At 46.5% G+C, this 21,955-nt stretch overlaps 2 protein-coding genes across 3 annotated transcripts in view; one reads left to right on the forward strand and one right to left on the reverse strand.

Annotated features, from left to right (window-relative positions):
- Positions 1–21,946, reverse strand: part of TIMP3 (TIMP metallopeptidase inhibitor 3) — a 55,598-nt gene extending 33,652 nt beyond the window's left edge. Inside the window, exon 1 of the mRNA XM_006914503.2 lies at positions 21,738–21,946. Coding sequence (XP_006914565.1) covers positions 21,738–21,858 — 121 coding nt within the window. The 5' untranslated portion in view covers positions 21,859–21,946. The remainder of the gene's footprint in view (positions 1–21,737) is intronic.
- SYN3 (synapsin III) overlaps positions 1–21,955 on the forward strand; it is a 420,224-nt gene that overhangs the window by 177,983 nt on the left and 220,286 nt on the right. The window lies entirely within an intron of this gene.

Consider the following 21,955-nt stretch of genomic DNA (forward strand, 5'->3'; position numbering starts at 1 on the left):
GCCTCAGGTCCGTGGTGGGGACCAGTGGGAGAACAGATGTGAAAAGGCCTGGCTGGGTTGCTGCCATCACCCGCTCATTCACAAGCCTTTCAGGGTGACTAGCTTTGGGCTGAATAGTGGACACTCTGGTGCTCCGTAAATGTTTGGGAAATCTGAAGATGCACCATGAATTGTATCCCAACTAAAATGTAAGATGCTGGGAAGTTCACACAAGAGAATAATTAGCAGGATGACATACATCTGGGTCCCCAACCGCCACCCCCGCCGCAGATACCAAAATCCTGATGCTCAAGTACTTTACATAAATGGCATAGTATTTGCATGTAACCTGTGCACATCCTCCCATCTAGTTTAATTCATCTCTAGATTACTTATAATACCTAATACAATGTAAATGCTATGTAAATAGTTGACATGCTGGACCGCTTAGGGAATAATGACAAGAAAAAAGTGTGCCCATGTTCAGGACAGTCACAGCCATCATAGGCTTAAGTACATAGTTCACATCAGCAAAAACATAACTTTATTTTTCCCAAATATTTTCGTCCAGGGTTGGTTGAATCTGTGGGTGCAGAACCCGTGGATACGGAGGGCCCACTGTACGGGGCATTCATTTTTTTAAAAAAGTAAGCATTAACTTCTCAGGACCTCAGTTGCCTATCATCTGTACAGTAGCGTCACTGAAATCTCCTAAGGCCTCACAGCTGGAATTTGGCAATACAAGATGAGGTATCTGTTCTTCTACTTCAGCTCCTGGCCCACACACTACCTGTTATGCTTTCTGGGGCTTTCTCCATGCTTTTTATTTTCTTGTGTTATTTCTTTTTTACACATAGAATACAACTTTACTTGAGAAAATTTGGGAGGGAAAAAAGAGGTAAACAAAAAAAACTATACGATAACTTTTTTAAATAACTCTCCCACTACTCAGTTATAACTATGTTTCATTTTCAAGTTACCTTCAAGACTTTTTCCCATGCTCGGGTAAACCTGTGGACATGTTCCCCCATAATAGAATCATGTAGAAAATACTTGTTGGTGATCTTAGGTTTTTTCAATCCTAGTAGGTCAATTCATATAGTTCTGCCTCAGCCCTTTAAATAGCTGTATTATTTTCAATTGCATAGGTATACAACAACTTGTTAGACATTTTTATAAACAACTCTGTGATAAATATCCTTGTGTGTTTACGTTTGTGTATACATACACATATATTTATATAAATGTTTATATATATGCATATATATACACATGAACATGTATATGCATACATACACACATCTTAGCCTACTTACCTGATTTTTCCCTCTGGATCTAGAAGTTATCACCACTTTTTAAACCTGTCACTTTAATATTAATTGAATTCACGTCAGCAGACCCTTCCCACTCATGAGCCAGCTACTCTACAAACACCTAAGTCTGGCACTGAGCATAATAAGAAAGCTTTAGGCACAGTTTCTCAGGTCCTACAACTCTCATCTCTGGCCCTCCCATCCTCCCACTCAGCTCTTATTGCTACTCTTCATAAGCCAGCTGGTGACTAAGCCTGAAAGAAACACTATTTGCCTGAGTCCCACACTTTTCTGCCTTGTTGGACTCAGCCTGCTACCTCGAAGTTTTTACAAGGTCTATATAAACATCCCAGGACAGGCAGGGCCAAGAGGAGCCTAATCTTTTATGTCATAGAGTCACTGGTAGAGGCCACCTCCCCAAACAAGGTCCCTTCTTGCCTCTGCATGCCCCTTTTTACTTATAACAGCTCCTTGCTTGTAATGGGCAGTTTTAGTATGCTGCATGGGTAGGGAGCATCCCTTTTGGTCAAAGAGGGAATGCGAACTGCCTTCCCCTCTCTTTGCTCAGTATCAAAGGCATTTGCCTCAAACACTGGTCCTGAAGCAAAAGAATGACACTGAAAGGAAAGGAAACAGACCAGAATGTTTTTTTGTGAAGAGAGCCATGATAATAACCCATTTGACTAAGAAAAGTAACTTCCTTTTATATGTATTCAAGGAATTTGCACAGGACACACATGCCTCTAACCAGTCTGAACTTAGTGATTCTGTTTGGCATAAATATATATAAATTATTATTATTATTTAAAAAATACACGCACACAAAATTTTAAAACGTCTAGCCAGTTCTCCTCACCCCTGATTCCTGAGTGAGCTTCAGCCAGGGATCTGCTGTCTCAGGTGGCGCTAGTCCTGTTTGACTGTGGGGTTCAAAGACACAGCACGTGCACACACGCGAACACACACACACACACACACACATACACACACACCAGCTGCTCTATCTGGGGCTATTCACCAAAGAAATGGTGATCTGTCCCAATGCTGAAGGAAGACCTGGCTCAGATGGAGTTACCAAAAAGTGGCACTGTATTTTAGAGGCATTTAAGGGCTCTCTGACTTTCCAAATGTGATTCTTTGCCTTTCTGTGCTGACTTCCTAAGACACCACTCCACTACTTTTACTTTCACAGATGTCAAAGATCTTCCCCTACAATCATCATGTGGCAAGGGATTGTAGGGAGACCCGGCTTTACAGATATGGGAATGGGGGGCTCTGAAGGAGAGTGACTTGCCTAAGACGGCACGATTGAAGATTCCACTATAATTGCAATCTAGGTCTTTTCACTCCCTCCCCACTACCATAAGAGCCACCAAATTTCTTCCGGCCTCAGCGAGTCACCAGGCTGTGTGTCCAGAGCCCAGCCTTCACAGCCCAAGTTTCTCTTGGCGACGCTTCTCCTTTGCTCCAATTGCTATTCCCCCTGGTGTTTGCTCACCCAGTCAGTCCCAGACTGTTCCCCTCCAAGCCTGGCCAGCTCTGTGCCAATCCACAGCACTCTGGGTATTTCTGGGGTAGGACAAGGGAAGGCCCGCTGCATCTTGGTTTCTTAAAGGTGACTCTTTTTGGCAACCCCCCAGGTGAAAATCTGGCTCATCTATTTAGAAGAGAAGCAGAGGAAACCCATCCCACCCACAGCCCTTAATGGGAACACCCCCTCCTGCATTTCTGGGCCAAGTCCCAGCAGGTTCCATTCATACAGGTCCCTCAGAGACAGGAAATCCAGCTCAGGTCCTCTGAAGCAGGACACATGGGCAGTAGAGGCTGCCAGGAACCCACCACAGGATGTAGAAGTCTCCCTGGGCAGCCAAAGGTGAGCGCCCAGGAAAGAGGCAGACTGCTACTGACTTTCCACAACTGGTGCTCTGGACCCAAATCCGGAGAATATGCCGAGTCCCTACATTCCCACCATTGTTCTTTTATCTGATTATCAAAATAATATGTTGCCATTGTGAAATTATACTTTCCAGAAAATACTGATCGAAATCAAAATCTCTCCAAATTCAACAAACCAGATATAACCAGTGCCGACATTTTGGTATATACAGACATTCAGATTTTCCTCTAAGCATCTGGATACATATTCATATCTTTTGTTTGTTTGTTTTTACAAACGGGCTTCTGTTACTCAAAAGTGCATCATGGGAATATCCCCACATCATTACAAAGAGACTACCTCAAGTTATTTTATGGCTACCCAACAGCCTACTGTAAATACACCATAATTTAAGCAATCTATTCATGGTAGACATTGAGATTAATCCCTTTTGTATGTGAAATTATAAACCATGCAGCCATAGAGCCCACTGCTTATTTCTCTGGACTAAATTTCTAGAAGTGAGACTGCTGGTTAAAAGGTAGGCATAGTTTTGAGGCTCTTGATTCTTGGTGCCTGACTGTCTACCAGAGAGGCCACACCAATTGCTTTTCCCATCAGCAGCCTGTGAATGTGACAGACCAAACTCCGTGCCATTATGCCCTGCATCGATCCAGGGACATTATCTGGAAATCCCCATGAAACCAACTAGTTGCTGGCAGTGGGAGAAATTGCAAATGAGAGGGGCTCCAGTTTCTCTCAGAGTAATGAGAAGTGGGCAGCGTGAGCCAGTGAGTGTGATGGGCCATACGAGGCTCCCTTTGTCCCCCAAGAGTGTCGCTCTGCTGCATAGGGGAATAGGGTGACAAGAGGGGCTGCATGGGTTGTGATAAATGCCTGGCCCAGGAATGCAGTCACTGGAAGCTGCCTCCCCAACTCCCCAAGCAGCTGTGTGACCCTGGGGAAGGGCTTCGCTTCTCTGGGCCTCTGTTCTTCCATCTGTTCTGACATTCTTAATTCTCCGATCTCAGAACCAGCCCTAAGACCCGAGCAGACAGATCTACCATCGTCCCTCCATTCACCTTTCTCTGGTCTCTCTTTCATATCCATTTTTATAAACTCTGCCTTCAATGAAGAGCCACACCAACCTTTTTTGGCTTGTTTTGATTAGCATAGCACCTATCCAACTTACTGATTAGCAGGATAGAGAGAGTGGATCTTCCTTGAAAAGTAAAAAACATGCTTTCAAATTCAGCTTCAGTTCAACAAATGCTGAGAACCCCTGGCATTGCTGACATAGCTCACCCATCTTCACATCAGCCATGCTTTATAAACGGGGTCTTTCTCATTTGTAGTTGGGAAAAGGGAGGCTCAGCATTTATAACATTTTAGTCAGACTTACTCCAGGAGTAAAGAAAGAGCTGATTCAACCTCAAATCTATTTGACACTTATCTCCATCTCTTTCTAACACCATCCAGTGTCTCTCCAATCAGCCCTATGGAAGAATTCTTTATGCTCAGAAATAGAAATTCTCTAGTGCGGGGCTGAGAGGTGGAAAAGCATGAAGTCACTTGGATTTCTCAGATTGGTCATACTTGGCTCAGGGACCTTGAAGCCAATTAACATGTCTCTCCCTAACTTTTATTATCTGTAAAATAAGCAGTGAGAGAATTAATTAGCAATGTCTGGCAAAACCTGCCTGGACTCTTTATCATTCATACAGTATTTCTCATCCAATAAGTAAACAGCAAGTCTCCTTTTCCACCTTCCAAGAGCCAACCTCTATAGACTTGGATTATAAGTGGGTGTGAGTGAGCTTCTGCAATCCTCTACCCCAGAACAGACCCCAAACCCTCCCTCCCAGGGCCCCAGGTGCTTCCTGGCGCCTGAAGGTAACTAGGTCCTACTGATGCTAGGATTTGAATTCTCTGGGGCCTATGCCCATCCCAAAGCAAGCATGTTGCAGAATCAAGATTTTCCAATGACACATGAGTCAGGACAAATCTCAGGCTAATGTAAATTGGGTTTTAAAAATTGCTAACAATCTGGGTGCCCACTGGTCCCTAATTCCAGGCCTTGTCCCCTGGCTCAGCTTGTCTAGGTCCCCAAGTAGTGCCTGGGGCTGCAATAGAACCAGTAGACAAAGCAGACACACACACACACATTCTCTCTCTCTCTCTCTCTCTCTCTCTCTCTCTCTCTCAAGGAGGGGAATGCTGGGGAATGACCTGTAGTCAAGCCCAAAGGGAATGAGAATGGCCTTGGGCACAGAGCCAAACTCAAAGAGGGCCTGGCCAGGAGAGAGGCCTGACTCACTGCCCTTGCTGAGCCAGGAATGACACCTACACTGCATCTTCGTGTGAATCAGAAAAAAGTGTCCCCTCTAGGTGTTGGCAGCCTGCACCGCACACGACACTCAAAAATACTTCCAAGGTCCCATTGTTCTCAGGCACCAGAAAATGAAAACAAAAACAAGCTGATGGGTTTCCTGGGAAGCCACGTGGTCAGACGGCACCACAGAAAACCATCATGGTTGCACGAACTTCCCACGGGCCCACAGGCAGAATAGGAAGTCAGGCAGCGAGGAGGCTACAAGGAAGTTGATAACACTGGCTGCTCCAGAATTCCCCATTCTTGTTTTCTGAACCTCTGAAAACAAAAGATACGGTGGGAAATGGGGCCCTTGAGTGTGCTTCCTACTGGTCCTCAATTGTCCAAGCTGGAACTGTGGAGCAGGGAGAGTAGACCCATGACCTGGAGGGTCAGGGTCATGGCCAGTTCCTCTGTGACCTCAGAACCTCACCCGGTGCCTGGAACATAGTAGGTGCTCAATAAATCTTTATTCAAGGAGTGGATTTTCCCCAGCGAATGTACTCATGGGAACTTGGCACAGTCATAGAAAGTGTGGGCCCAGCTGGGCAGGAGATACCCACGTTGAGGGATGATGGCGATTGAGGCCCATGCCTGATGGCCTGAGTGAGCGACGTGGCTAGTGGTTGAGAAAGAAGGTAGAAATTGAGACAAAGCCTTCTGTGTGTGTGGCCTCCCACATGGGACAAGACTGGGCTTGGGAAGGAGGCCACAGGCCCTGTGGACATGGCACCCAGCCTTCTCAGTATCCTGAGATGCCTTCTCTCTAAGCCCCTCTAGCCTTGTGGCCCCAGGCTCTGTCCCCGGCAGAGAGGCAGCTCCTTGCAGGTGTAACCCAGCACCAGCCCAAGGGAGGCCAAACCTCCTCAAGCCAACAGATTATTTCCTCTTTCACTGCCTCGCTCCCTAGTGAAAAAAACAAGAAAACAAAATTCCCTTGAGCAATCTGAAACCCTGTGACCCCCGGGCCAAGTGGCAAGATCCAGCTCCACCTTCTCCCCTCCAGTTTCCTCTGGCTCACCTATACTTAGGCCCAGAGGCCAGCCTTAGAGGTTATTTATAACTGTGTCAGAGGAGAAGGAGGCAGGAAATAGGAAATTATGAAGGAGGGGGCAAGGAGGAGTGGCAGGGGCCAAGTGACCCTGCTGGCTTGGAATCCACCGCCTGCCTGGCCTGTGGCGTCAGAGCCCCGTGACAGGGAATTCTTCCCCAGCCCACATTCTTTCTGGCGTCAGAGCCTTACCTGCTGCACTCTCTCGACAGCCATGTCCCCTTCTCCAGGCCCAGGTGGAAGCAGTTTCATCCTGAGGCTATTCCTCAGTCTGGCCACAGTCACATGGGCTTTCTGACTGGAGTTAGGGGTGCAGGAGCTGGGAGACAGGCAGTAGGCCCAGCCCTGGGGGTAGGGTGGGCAAACACCTAGCTTTTCACATCCACTAGCCCCCTCCTCCTTCCCTCTTTCTTTCTCTCTCATTTAAATACCCAGAAAGCAGTGTCAGAATGCTCAGTGCTTAGAGCCCCTGACTTCTCATTCACTGCATCAAGGGCCCTCAAAGGGGAGGTGCCTCACCTAGAATCACACAGCCAAGGCAGCAGAGCCAGGCCTGCAGACCTACCCCTTGGGGGTACTGCCCCCCACCCCGACAGCAACCCCTAACTTTCAGATAAGTTCACAGTATTAGGTCATTCCTCTTTTTGTTTTTGTTTTAACATACTATCATCAACTCGGTGATTCTCTAGACAGGTATTCTGAATTGGGTGGCCAGGGATGGTTATTGACAGCCTTCAGAAGGTCTCTGGAAATCTGTATGTGTAGCTTTAATCAGATTCTCAAAGAGGCTCCTGTCCATAATATGATTAAGATGCCCATCTAAGAGAGGTGAGAGCTCAGGCTAAGAACGTAGGGCCCAGGGCTGGGGACACGCAGGTATGTCCCCCACTTCTGCTCATTACCTTCTCTCACAGTACTTGTCCCAGGACTTTCAAGGCATAAAAACCTCACCTTCACGCCAGCCACATTTTCCATCTATCAAGCCCCTAATGGTATAAACAGGATACTAGGATTTAATGATCTGATTTGTGCCCAGAACTGAGCCAAGTAAGATTATAAAACAAGTCACGGGCATGGGATGGATCCTTAAATCTGGCCAGCATCTGGCCTTGAAGGTCATTCCTCCCTTGCCCCTTTTTCTTCCAGCCCCTATAAAGTATCCACTCACACTGATGTAGCCATTTCTGTTTAGCAGCCCCCAGATGAGCAACTTCCCTATGCCATGCAAATGACACTTCTTACTTTTCTCCTTAACCTACTCAACAATCTCAGGGCATGCGAGTGGACAAAAGTGATTTTCAGAATCTTCACCTGGGCAGTACGTCGCCAATGAGGTTTATAGATCTTTCTCAGGAAAAATTAGTCCCTTGATCATATATGTTTAGGAAACACTGGGTTAAACAGAGCTAAACAGGTTACCATGCAGCAGGACTTCTCAGAGCCTTTGCTATGCTAATGGTTTTTGTGTATCTCCAAGAGGGAGACAATAAACAGCTTTCCTAAATGTGTCGACCGAAAGAACATTTCTTACTACTGATGCTGGGAGGATCACACCCTGGGAAACACTGCTTTAGGCTTTCCCACAGTATGTCCAAGGACATCTCCTCTGCCCCTGTCCTCACACTTCATCTGATGAATTATAAGAGGTGGCGATGCTGAATTTCTGCTAGGAAGACAACCTCAGTTCTGAGCTAGACAATGAGGTCGTCTTCAGTAAGGGCCCAGGAGCTCAATAGTAGAGGATGGATCAAGGTCTGATGGCAAATTTGGAGGTTCTCACCTTAAGGCTCCAAGGGAATGGAATCTACAAAGTGCTTTAGGGAACACCAAAGTTGTGGTCATAACACAAAAGCAAGTCATTCTCACCTGTCTAGCCTGGCGGGATGGCTGGCAACAAGCCAGAAATAAGGGAAAAGCAAAGTGAACATCTTTCCCTGGCACTAGAACTGCCTGCCGTTCTCCTGGCCAAAAAGAAAGATATAGGCCTCGAGACAACAAAAATAGAGAAGTAAAGGTAAGAGAGGGCTCCATCCTGCAGGAAGATGCAAATAACCTCAGTCTCAAGGTTTTTTCTATACGGAGCACAGAGTCTAACCGCTAAGGTTCCCCCAATGACCCATTTTCAGTATTTATTTATTCCTGTAGTTCACCCACATTTATTGAGCACCTACTAAGTGGGAGGGCCTGTGGTCAGGAATACCCATCGATTTCCAGGCAGCAAGGCTATTCTTAGTTTTCTGGTGTCTATTTAGAGAGTGTTAATCCTCTCAGCCTCCCCCGCTGCAATTAGACACATACCACGTTCCAACCTGGTACACTGATCTCGCCCAACTGGGAAGGCAAAATGGACAAGTGTTCTTCCCACCCTCCACCACTGGGCCAGGAATGTGGCCTCCATGGGCTAGGGCACGCTGGTAATCAGCCAAGCCATAAGACATGTGGCTGCCTTGCTTGGACCCTTCAATCACTGCTGGAGTCCAGAGCCCTCCTGTTCTGGTCCTTACCGGCAGCACAGTGAAGCAGCAGAGTGAAATAGTGAAGGAAGACCATGAACCGGGGAACAGACATACCAGCCCAAATACCAGCTGTGCCACCACATGGGTGGGAGATCTTGGGCATAATTTGTGATTAAGAGTTCAGACTCCGGAGACAGTCAGCCCAGCCTCAAATTCTAGCTCCACCACATACTGGCTGCATTTGAAGCAAATTACTTAGTCTATCTCAGCCTCAGTTTTCCCATCTGTAAAATGGAATGATGGTGATAATAATTCCTAATATGACGGTTTAGTAAATAATAGAATATATATGTATATAAATTAAAACAGCTGTCAATAAATATCAGCTGCTTTAGAGGAATCTCCTCTAAGCCCAGATTGCCTCATCTGCAAAACAGATAAGACTCCCTTCTCATTGGGTGGTTATGAGAGTTGAAGAAGATAATGCACAAAAAGGTCTTAGAATATAAAAATGATTCAATATATGTTACACGTTATTAATTAGTATTATTTTTATTCTAGTTCCAGCCCTATCTCTTAGGCCAATCTAGTCCACCTCTCTAGATCTCAGTTTCCCCATTCGTCAAGTGGAAACAGTCAGATGGCTTCTGCAGCGTCACGGCACATGGTACCTTGCACTGGGGCCCATGTGGCCTGAAAGTCACTTGTAGCAAAGCTAAGTCAGCCTCGGAGCCTTAATTGGTTCCAGTGTACCTCCAGTTTTCCCCAAATCTCTGTGCACAGCTCATAAAACAACTAGAAGGAAAGAAAAAAAAGCAGATGCCTTGCATTCGCCAGTGTTATTTTGATCTGCACTGTCCTACTAATGTGGTGCCATTAAGCATCTGAAATAGGACTAGCCCAAAGTGAGAGGGACTATGAGTGTAAAATGCATATTAGATTTCAAAAATCCCACTAATAATTTTATTAATTGATAACATGTTGAAATGATGATATTTTAGATAAATTGCATTAAGTATAATGTTAAAATTAATTTTATCTCTTCTCATTTTTAATGTGGCTATGAGAAAATTTTAAATTATATACATGGCCCGCATTTGTGTCTTGCAATATAATTTTTCCTGGACAGTGCTGGTCTAGCCTTACCCTTTCCGTCTCCGTGCTTGTGAGTTGCTCAGTATCTGTATCACTCTCCTCTGCTTCTCGGAGGAACGCAGAAGGAATTTGAACTATTTGGGGTTAACTTTTTTAAACAAAATGCAATACAGATGTTAACTATCCAGGTGGGGCATTAAATTTTAAGAGCCTCCAGGAATCTCCTCTGGCTTAAAGGAGCCCTGAATAAATAAAATCCATCAAGCTGACAAAGCACACCGTGAAGTTCACACACTCGTCAGCACCTGACGGTCACAGCGGCACTCTGGTTTCCCAAGGCCATCTCATCTTCTCTGATACAAAAGGATGGGCAATGGCCTTGGTTTTATTTTCCAAGACAATGGCCGCTGTTTAGCATACTATCTTAGCAGCTTAGAACAGCATATTCTCCTTGGGTTGGTCAGTGCCCAACATGTGAAAACTGATTTTCTTTTTTTTTCCCCCCTCTCTCTCTGATACACACACAAAGTTAAGTGCACTATTGCCTAGAAAGGCTGGAATGTTATCTTCCTTGACTGTTCTTTTTCTTTCAGGATACTTCTGTTACATGCCTACTCTGCATCAGGTAATGAGCTGGTGCATAAGACGTGATTCTCTGTACCCCAGCTCGCTCACATCTCGGGGGAGGCACCAAGTAGTGATAATATGATGGCTGACATTTATCAAGCCCTCGCTACATGCCGGGCAATGGGCCAAGGCCACAACTGCCATTATCTTAGTGAATTCTCTCACAATCCTATGAGGTTAAGAGTACTATTATGGCAAACTCCATTTTACAGATAAGAAAAATGAGGCTGAGAAGGATTGCCTTGCCTGGGATCATACAGCTGGCAATTAATGAAGCCGAGGTAGGAACCAGGCAGTCTGACTCCAGGACCTGTGCTCTCAACTCCCGCAGAAACTGTGCAAAGTGTGACAACAAGCACATGAGCAGTGTTCTCTGGGGACACAGAGGGCAGGATATATCATTTTGCCTGAAAAAGCAGTTGGTCTTATTCATTCAGAGATCCTACAACCCAAAGGAAATTCAAGAGATCATCTGGACTCAAGGTCACAAAACTGGTGACTCGGGGCTAAATCTGACTCAGGGATATGTTGTGTTTGGCCCACACAAATGTGTGCGTGTGTGTGTGTGTGTTTCCTTTGCATTGTGCCAACATTTAAAAATCAGATTTCACATTAAAAATTTGGATTTCTAGCTTATCCTGAGAGACTGGAAATCTGATGATTCTGGACTCACATTCTTCTAGCTTGGGGCTGGACTCTAGCTGTCTCCTTCACACGAATGCTTTAGTTCACCACAGTCGCTACCACTCTATTTATTGCCTGCCCCATTCCAAAGCCAAAGATGAGTTGATATGTATCATCATATATACCCACTGTTTTGTTGTTTTATAATAAATAAATATTTTTAGTGCCCATTTATCCCTCCAAGGTGGGAAAACAAGGGAACCACATATAGTAGAAGTAAAAGTGAGTAATATTTCAATATGTTTCATATGCAAACATCCCGTTTCTGAGACTGGCCTCTGTAGGCATTTAGGTCTGTGATCTGACCTCGATGAGAGGTAAGGAAACCCAGGTCAAGAGAAAAATCAATCAAAGAAGGAACTGGAACTCACACCTATACTGCCTTCCTCAGGTTCAACCTTTTCCCACTGTACTCATTTGTTCAGAAACGCATCCTGAGGACAATATGGATGTTGGGGATCTTTTGCCTCTCTCTGTCCTTCTGGTGAACATTTGTATGACGAAGCTACAGGCATGGATCATTGGGAATCTCTGTCCTACTGCTGGGAAGGGAAGTGGATTGTGATTGCCCCAAAGGGCATATGTTTGATCTGGGTCTACCAAAGCCCCTCCTTATTCATGTAAACAAAGGTTCCCACAGATCACACACATCCCAATCACAGGTCTTCATCTGAGCCAGTCTTTCACAAGAATAGTCTTCTCAGCTGCAGATGTTTAAGCCAAGCCATTAGCCAAATTTTCTGGAGCAATGGGGACTGCTCAGGTAACTGTGGCTCAGGAAGGCCCTGCTTTGATGAGTACTGATACTCAATCCCACCTCTCATCTGGGCCTAGTGGTGGTTAGAAAGAATTTTTACCAAGCCCTCCAACAATCAATGACAGACACTGAAGTGACCTTGATGTTTAATTCTAGCTATCGACTAGGTCTGCATGCTGCTGTCTGTTTGGCAAATCAGCTCTGCTCCGACAGGAAATTTGGTGGTCAAATATGTCATCCGATAAAATATGTCAGCTCATTAGTGGTTTTGTTCAGTCAAAGCCCTCATCCGCTTTTATAACCACAAAGATCCTGGCTCTTATCTTAGTAGACCATATTTCTTAAGAAATTACCTCCTAAAAGGTGTCATGGATGGATTTAGGTGCTCAGTTATTCAGCTAGACGAGAGATCCTCTCCCAAGGGAACTTAGAAACACTTAATACATAGTAGGCATTCAAGACAATATTGATTACTATAAATATATGGGGGGAAAGTACATAGTACCACAAAGAGCCAATCCTGCTAATTTACAGGTAAGAGCCTGAAATTCAGGGACGTTGACATCACCAAGGTGATTCCAGAATCAGGCAGTGACCTAGAACTAGAACTCAGGTGTCCTGCCTCCAGGCCAGTGCTCACTCCTGTACACTTGCACTTCTCGCAACCCTGGGGTGGACAGTAGAAAGAGATAGATGGGAATGGGGGTAGGTCTCAACATCCAAGTTCAGTATCACTCAACCATTTCCCAGGCCCTCCCATTGGCTACCCCAGTATCTCTTACCTGTGACCATCAGAGGCAGATGTGTGGGAACAGTCTAAAGAAGGAAGGGAGGGACCTGACCCTTGAAAAGAATGGAGGAGTTGGCCTCAGAAGACATTGGTTCCAACCCCTCTGCATCAGCTGTGTGGCCAGGCTCCTGAATCACACCAGTCCTTGCGATCCACATTGGTTTAATGGAAACAGTGACCCCCGCCATCCTGCTTTCCTCTCCGGGATGTTGTGGTCATCAATAAGATCAAGTGGACTTAAGGTTCTGAAGCGTGGAGAGTCATGGAAGTATAGCTAGGGAACTTTGCTGTTTGTTTCTCTGTCCTGTGGGAGGCAGTGTGACAAAGTAGAAAAGCATTCGACTTGGTGGGGGCAGGGCGGGGTAGGGGTGGCGGGTCAAACAGCCATGATTTTGAAACAAAGCTTTCTGTATGTGACCCTGAAAAATGTCACATCACTACCTTGGGGCCCCATTTTCCTCACCAAAAATAAAGCAAGAACCACACTCTGTCATATCATATAACAACACTACTAAAAGCTAACATATATAGAGCTTTCAGTATGTGGCAGATTCCGTGCTAAACCTCGTCCTTGAGTTATTTCACTTAATCACCCATCCAGTATGTGATGGTATTGTTATCCCCCACTTTGCAGATGAGGAAACTGAGGCCAGAGAACTTGCCTAAGCTGTGAACAGCAGAGCTTGCAACAGTTATTATGTTTCCAAATCTCAAAGGCTGTGAGTCTCTTCGTGATAGTAAAATCTAGGTCAGAATGAGAAACCTCCTAAGTCACGAGCTGCGGGCACTTTAGCCAAACAAACACCAGTAATCCCTCAAGTAACAAAGTTTCGTCTTCGTGAAGTCTGACCTAAGCTGCAAGGTTCACCTTCCCCACGCCCTAGTCTGGGGGTTGCAGGAGCCCTGAGATTTCTGAATGAAACAGTCCTCCTCTGCAGGCAACTGGGCTATCTGATGCCTGGCGCCCTCCAGGAGGGATCAAAAATGGAGGGAGGAGGAGGGGATAATTGCCCTGCGATATTTAAGGTCTCTAGTTCCGGAATGACTCTGTCTGCTCAGGACTTCCCCTCTCCCCCCTCCCCATCCCCTGTCTTCCGTGGGCTCTGTTTTTCCACCAGCTGAACTTTACCTTGGGCTTTCTGAGGCCAAATCTTAGAGCTTTCCTTCCCTTCCCCACCCCTACAAAAAGCCAGGTGGCTGCAGGCCTGGGAATACTTAAAGTCTCTACCTTCCGCGCCAGAAATGCCACCGTTAGGCGATGAGGTTTACATGAACATAAATCAGAACTGGGTGCTGGGTGGCATGGACCATCCCTTCCGTGGCAGCCAAACCATCCCAGCCTCGCAGATTGTTTATACACAGATCAGGGCCCCCTCCCCTCCTCCAGACACTAATGTTTTAGCAACCAAGCAAAAAGGACTCTTAATTCCACTGTGGCTGGGCTAGACACCTTGTAACCTCCTGTCCAACGCTATTTAGTGAGTCCCATTAGCTAGAATCAATACCTGTCTGCTCCAGCCTGTCAGAGATTAATACAGGAAAATAAATACCTGAACCCATGTCATCGCCTCTGAAAAGGTATGCAACTCAACCAGGACACATCAGTGACCTGCTAATTCTGCCAGACCCGCTCTCAGCATTGTGGGTACGTAGAAAAATGGCAAGGGTTGTAAATGTGTGGACCTGACTACAAGGAGGAGAGACGGTAAGCTGATGTGACATTAAAGAATCATTCTCAGAAGGGCGAAGTACTGTGATCTACTAAGCGGTCCATAAGCTATTTTCAACAATTCACTAAGCCAACCCAAATCATATACTGCAATCATCCAATAACCCATGAGAATGCATCTCAGGCTTAAGAAAACATCAGATTTCTTTGCTTTGGGCTGTGACTAATTAGTGTATTAACTAATTGTGTTGCAATTATGACTGGTATCAGCAGTGATAGATATAGTTTAACTGGTTTTTGTTTTTTTTTAATGGAAAAATAACCAACACTCAACACATGAAGTCATGATGGATAATTTTTCCAGACATGGAATTCATTGGAGGAAAATTAATAAAAATTGTCCTTGGTGTTGAAAAGGCTGGGAACCGCTGATTCAGTTGAAAGAACACTGAGTTGGGAATTAGAAATAGGGTTCAAGGCTTGGTTTTATTAGGGCCTTACTATAGTAAAATTGAGGGCAGCAGGGGAGGCAGGGGCTGGAGAGGCCAGAGAGGCTGGTGAGGCTGGCTAAGGGAGAAACTCACTGAGAAGCATAGAGAGGGAAATTCTGACAGTGGGGAGTCAAAAAAACCAATGTGGGGGAAGTTGCAAAGGGGGACGCATCTTTCCAAGTCCAAAGAGTCTTAGTCTCTGTGAGAGACTGATTAAGAATAGAAGTTTTGGAAATTGACTGAGCACATGCAGGTTCTGGCTCCTGCTTCTTAGCGGTGAGATCTTGGACTCGTGAGTTCGCCTCTCTAGCCTCACAGGTTGACTAATATGCAAGTAAGGCATTTGGTACATACCTCGTGCATAGTAAGTGCACCTCAGTGAAAGGTAACTATCATTTCGGTGATCCCCTGTGGCCTTTAGAAATCTCCACGTTTTTTTCTCTGGGTGGGTGGTAGAGTATTATGTCCAGAAGACAGGACTGGACTTCTCAAGTAACGCAGATAGCAAGGCAGGTGCCTCCCCTCTCAGAGGGGTTGGATGCATCCCTCTGGGTAGCGCCCAGCCCAAAAATGACCCCCTCTGTAAATTTTCCATGCAGCTTTGCAGAATTTGGTTTTTGCTAAAGATGTTTTTAAACACATTTACAATTTGGGCAGGGAGTGACTGTTCTGCACCAATGCCAGGTATAGGTATAGGCAAGAAAATGGGACCAAATGAGACTTGGAGAATGAGAAGTTAGTGAGGGGTGTTCAAAACCACAGGGACAGCATGGGCCAAGACCCCGAAAGAGAGTATGAACAGCTGGAGCTGGAAGGGCCAGGGATGAAGGGATGATGAAGAGTAGGCACAGGCCAGACTGGACCTGGAGAGCCATTTTGTGACACTTTATCCCAAGAGCCCACTAAAGGATTTTAATCAGGACAGTGAAATTCTCTTAATCCAGCCCTTCCGGCTGTCATAATGACTGATGAGCCTCAGCTTCTTTCCTGGCCGGGACCCACCCTGCCTCCTGCTCCTAAGTCCATCTCCATCTCCACGGCCACCCCACCACTCTCATCCAGGCACCATCCAAATGCAATGACAAGGGGAATAGGGGGGCAAAGGGATGAGTCCCCTTGTTCCATCATGAGCCTGGCCAGGGCCAGTCAACTAGGGGACATCTTCGAGTCAGCAAATAAACCTTGTACACATGTCTTCAAAATACAGCTACATATGCTTAACCCTGGGTTCATGTGAAACCTCAAAGTCAAAAAATTTAATGTAATGAAAGGCCTGTTGCTTATTGTTAAAGTAAAATAATAAAACCATCTCATGAAATTATTACATAGCACTTTAATTTTCCTCCCTCCTCCCATGTTGCACATCCAAAAAGAACTATGTCAACACAGCCGCTCTGAAGAGCAAATGAACAGGTACTATTAAAATGTAAAATGCACATACCTTATGTCCAATAACTCCGATGTGTGTTTGCCATAGAAAGATATTTGTACCCGTGAACGAGAGGACTGTACACTGAGCAATTTACCTAATTTTTTAAGCCTCAGTTTCCTCATCTGTAAAATGGAGATGAAGCAGCACACCTGCCCCATAGGACTGTTGAGAGAATTAAAGGAGTTAGTACATTTTAATTATTTAGAATGGTGCCTGGCACAGAATAATCACTCCATAATTAGTTTTTTTTTTTAAAAAAATTATAACCCTATGAAATACTATACCTAAAAAAGTGAAGTAGATCCGTGTGAATATTAACTAAGAAAAACCTCATATTCTTCAATGAAAAAAAAAAGCAGAATGCCGTCTGTGGTATTCTAAGGAAAAAAGCTCCTATAAATTTTCTTTGGGTAACTATGTATGTAAATGCACAGTGAGGAAAGGGTCTGAAGAAGGAGTTAAAATGAGAGGAAGTCATTTAAAAAGGAATTTACCTTTATCTGATTTCAGATAGATAGACGGAGAGATAGAGATAAACATACATGTACATACACATGAACATAGAATGTATTCACATAATGCTTGTAACTTTAAAATGTGGATAAAAATTAAAGGATTGAGGTGGTAAGAATTGTTATTCCCCTTTTGTAAATGAGGAAACTAAAGTTTAAAGACATCCAATAACATGCCTAGGCGCACACAGCCAACGAGCCCCAGAGGAAGGATTTACGCCCAGCTCCGCCAGCCCCACGGCCCTCCACCACCCCTCGCTGCCTCTCCAGGCCACCCAGGAGTTGTCTATGACAAAGGCTAGAAGAAGGGGCCTCCTTGTCCATACTGGCTGGAGTGGTAAAAGCCAAATGCAATGGAGAATTGTGTTGTTGTTTTTGTTTTTCATGAGCGAACCTGTTGGAATGTGCCATTCAGCAGTGGAGCTGAATGGTTCCTGCTGTTCCCGCAAAACAAACAAAAGTCCCTCCACCCAGGCCACTTCTGTGGCCACTTTTCTAGCCTTATCTATCCAGGAATTGTGAAAGGGACACAGAACAGTGGGAGGGGCACTTTCTCCAGCCAGCCAGGACCTAGTCTCCTGACTCTCTCTCTGGTTTTCCACCCAGCACACTGACAGGTGCCCAGCCCTGGGCAGCCCCAGCTCAACCCCACCTGGAAGGGGGAGAGTACTGAAGCCCAAGATGTCTTGTCTCTAATAGCTTTACTTCTCCCTGGGCCTCAGGGGGACAAACAGAGTCATATTTTACTTGGACTTGGTGCTTTTGAGAGTCTTTTCCAGTTCTAATAGCCAAATAATATCAGAAATTTTCCTTTATTTTCTCTATTTATACCCTAATGTAAAAAATTAATTAATTAATTAACTAACTAATTAATTAATAATATCCCCTTCCCGTAAGATGATGTTTAATTAAAACCTTTGGCCACTTGGCTGTCTTCATATTTTTAATAGCAACTTCTCAAATCAATAAGTAAAGCATTCTTCAAATGTTAACCATTCATTCCATCTTGGTCCTAGGAGGGGTCATCTGACTTAGAATGGGTACATGGAGGTGGAACAGATTTTAAAGAGTAGTATAACTAATCACGGATTTAGCTTTCCCATTCAGTAGCAGGACGACGTTATGCAACTTCTCTTAGCCTCAGTGTTTCTCATTGAAAAAAGGGTATAGCAGCGGCTCTTCAGGTTGCTGGGTGGAAGAACGCTGGGATCTGTGAAGTGCTTTTGCCCAGCAGGAGTCTGAGAGATGTCCCTTGCCTCCTCCTATGAAGATCAGCTCTCCTCTTCCCAAGGTTCCAAAATGTCCACGGCCTGGGTCCCTTCCCCCAAGTGGCTGGCTCCCCTCTGAAGTCTGATCCTTTTTTTGCCCTTAAGTCACAAAGTCCAGTGTGGAGTCGAATTGTGTGTATGAGTGAGAGGGAATGGATCTGGCTTCTATGAAAATGGCTCCTTTGCTAAAACTACAACCTCAGATCTGATACTGAAAGAATCCGCTGGCACTGGATCCTGTCAAAACAATTCTGAGATATCCAAGGACCATCCTCCAGGACTGGCAGCGGGCCCCCAAGCTGAGCCTCACTCTCAAATTCCCAACAGGCTGAGGGGGCAGGCCCCCAACACTCCATTGGACAGCCCCATTCCTCTATGCCAGGGGGGCCACAGAGAAGGGCTTGGCATGCTGAAGCAAAATTCTCTGTCTACTGCATCCCACTCCCCTGCAGAAACACCACCCCTACACACACACAGGCAAGGGCACACATACACCCCAATTTTCAGAAGGCTCTTGGCACTGCCCATCCCTTCCTGAGTTGGACAGAGCTGCTGGAGCAGTATCTACCCAGCCGCCAAGCTGCCTTCTTCATTCCCAGCCCCCTCCCTTCCCTCCTCTAGAGTCAAGGTTTTGTCAGGAGTTTCAAGGGCATGACTGGTGGGGAGGGGGCCACAGATATCGCGGCTGCTGCCAAGTCCCTTTCTTTCCCCCACAGTATGTTTTATAAGCCAGCATGTAGTTTATTCTTCTCCTAAACACTTCACTAGGGTGCAGGGCCTGGAGTTGCCATAGAAACACCTTTTAACTCCTCCTCACCCAGAAGACAGCACCAATCCCCAGGGCTTTGGGGGAGAAAGGCAAAAAGACACCTGTGGATGAGAAGAAAGGAGAAGGAAAGCCATGGGGGTGGTTCCTTAGAAAGAGCCAAGCCAGGCATGCTGTGCCCTCACCCAGCAATGTGGCACCTGGCCACAAAGAGAAGAGAATCCGGAAGGTTCTGGAAAAGGAAGCTGGTAGGCTGGCTTGAGCATCTTTAATGGACTACAGCGTTGATTAGCGAGATAATAGGGGTCAAAGGGAATGGGGAGCTGCTATACATTTCCTTCAGGGAGAGAACAGGCAGCCTTCAACCCAGACTCAAAACTAGAAAGGCTGTGGCGAGGAAAACTGAGCGCCCCCTCCTGGACGCCAGCTGGGTACTGTAAGGCAGCAGAGGTCAACAAGCAAGCAGCCCATATCCACACCTCCCATTTTTAAAAGCATTATCTCATCGCCGCCACTAGTGCAGTGCAGAACAGTTTTGGATCGGGGCCAGCACATCGAAGATTTTTTTGTTTCTTATTTAGTGTTGCTACCTCAGTGTTCTGGTCTTTTTGTACTTCCTGGTAACTTAGCTTTTCTCTGGGCATTTTATTACGGGGGGTGGGGAGGGGAGTCAGAGAAGGGGGTATATCTTGAATAAATCCAGATAAACTACAAGAAACTTTCTGCAACAGCCCATACCCACAACTGAGAACAAAGTGAGATAGTGCCCGCATTGAAAGCGGGGTTTCCTTGCTTCCGTTTACCTACTAGTTCCCTGATCAACTTGCAGGGTGGAAACTCAAAAGCCAAGGGTGGGGGTGGAGGAGGCATGAGATCTCACCAAAAAGTCCAAGGGAACACACCTGAGCCACTGTCAAGCAGAGGAGGACACCCTGACTCCTCCACCTGTCAGCCTTCCGGCCCCAGTATCTGCTCCTCCCTGGGCCCCAGTATCTGCTCCCACCACCGGAGCAGCTCCCACCACTACTCAGGTGGGAATGTCCCCTACAGGGTGAGAAGAGACAGGACAAATGGAATTTGGGTGGAGACAGTCTGGAGAAGGGAGAAAACCTTCCAAGCCTCAGGCAACCCAGAAGAATCTTTCTAAGCAATCCACAAACCTAGAGGCAGGTTCCCCCAGGAGAGAGAAGGGCAGGCCCCAGGAAACCTCTAACAAGGGTGACCCCAGGCCACACAAACACTGACACCTGCAAACTGCACTGACCTGGTCACCACAGCCACCTCCCTGACTTCTCCTAGGCTAGGCCAGGCCCACCAGCAGCGCCCCTCCCAACCTCTGCTGCCTCCCCTGCCCGGCTCCTGCCTCCTGCAGCACACTTGTAGAGGCCATCACCCAGGACCCAGTGGAAAATTTCCTTTCCCTTTATGACTGTACTTAAAAAACACACACTCCATTCTTCACTCTGAATCGACACAGGCAGAGTGGCTAGACTGTGTCCCACCCCAATCCCAGCCCGCGTACACGCGTGAGCGTGCGCGCGCGCACACACACACAGACACACACACACACACACACACACACACACACACACAGCAGGGGCCACTGGACTTGCATGCTTTATGAGCTGGAAAGGAGAGGAGAGATGTTTCCCAGCTGCTACTCCACCTCTGGCCATCCAAACAAGTGTCCCGAACACTCCCAAACAAGTTCTCCCAGACACTCTCAAGGCCGTCGGTAAAAACTGGGTCTACTTCTTACTGAGCCTTTCTAATTGAGACACAAGTCCAATCTAGAATTGTCACCATGATGTGACCCTTGGCATCTTTGTTCTTTTGGTGACAAATCTATTTTCCACTGCTCCTTCTCCTCCTCCCCACACACATTCAAGAAAAAAAAAAAAATAGCCTTCCTGTGAATTCTCACAGCTATGTGATAAGTGATCCCTCACACACGCCACCTCCTGCTTGCTATCAACACTCTCAAATACAGTTCCTCTGGGGGAGGGTCAACCCCATGGCTTGATTCTCTTTTTTTTCCCCTTAAATCCACCCACACTTGGCAGTCTAAGAAGCTCTGTTAGCACTTGCTTTGGAAGCTGGAAGCTGGGTTGGGTCTCAATGAAAAGAGTGAACCTCTTGGGCACAGGAGATAGTGCAAACTCAGAAAACTTCAAGTTTTATCCTGCAACTTTTCATGCACATGGCTGGCAACTTTAAAAAAAAAAAAAACAAAAACAAAACTATTCAACAGCCCAGCAGTTTAGTTGGTATTCTAAGTTTTAGGAACCCTCTCCCATCCTTCTCCCCCAGCCCTTCCTCCTGCCATCGTGAAAAGGGAATTTTTCCAGATGTCAAAAGGACCAATAGGGACCTCATGCCCTAAAAGGAAAGCAAAGGCTGCAAAGGGTTCATTCAGCCGCTGTGGGGTTTCTCTGAAGGGCATCTCCCCCTCAGCTATGTCAGAGCCCCAGTCCGGGCTGCAGCCCAGCCAGAAAAAAAGAGCGGGGTTCGCCATGCCACCCGGAGCAGTGCCCCAGTCCGGGCTGCAGCGCGCTAGCGGACACTGCAGGGGCTCCAGTGAGGACACCGGGAGCGCTTACCTATGTCAGAGTTGCAGAAGGAGTCCTGGGGGTGGCTGGGCGAGCACGTGCACGCCTCGGCGCCCCAGTCACCCAGGCTCCAGCTGCCCAGGAGCACGACGAGCCCGAGCCAGGGAGTCATTGCTGCTGCCGCTGCTGGGGCTGCTGTTCGCCTCTCCAAAGTTGCTGTGCGCGCCGCTGGCGGAGCCGCTGCAGCCGGAGCTCGCCCGCCCGGCAGG

Source organism: Pteropus alecto, unplaced genomic scaffold (genome assembly GCF_000325575.1).
Source record: "Pteropus alecto unplaced genomic scaffold, ASM32557v1 scaffold94, whole genome shotgun sequence".
In the NCBI taxonomy this organism is placed as follows: Eukaryota; Metazoa; Chordata; class Mammalia; order Chiroptera; family Pteropodidae; genus Pteropus; species Pteropus alecto.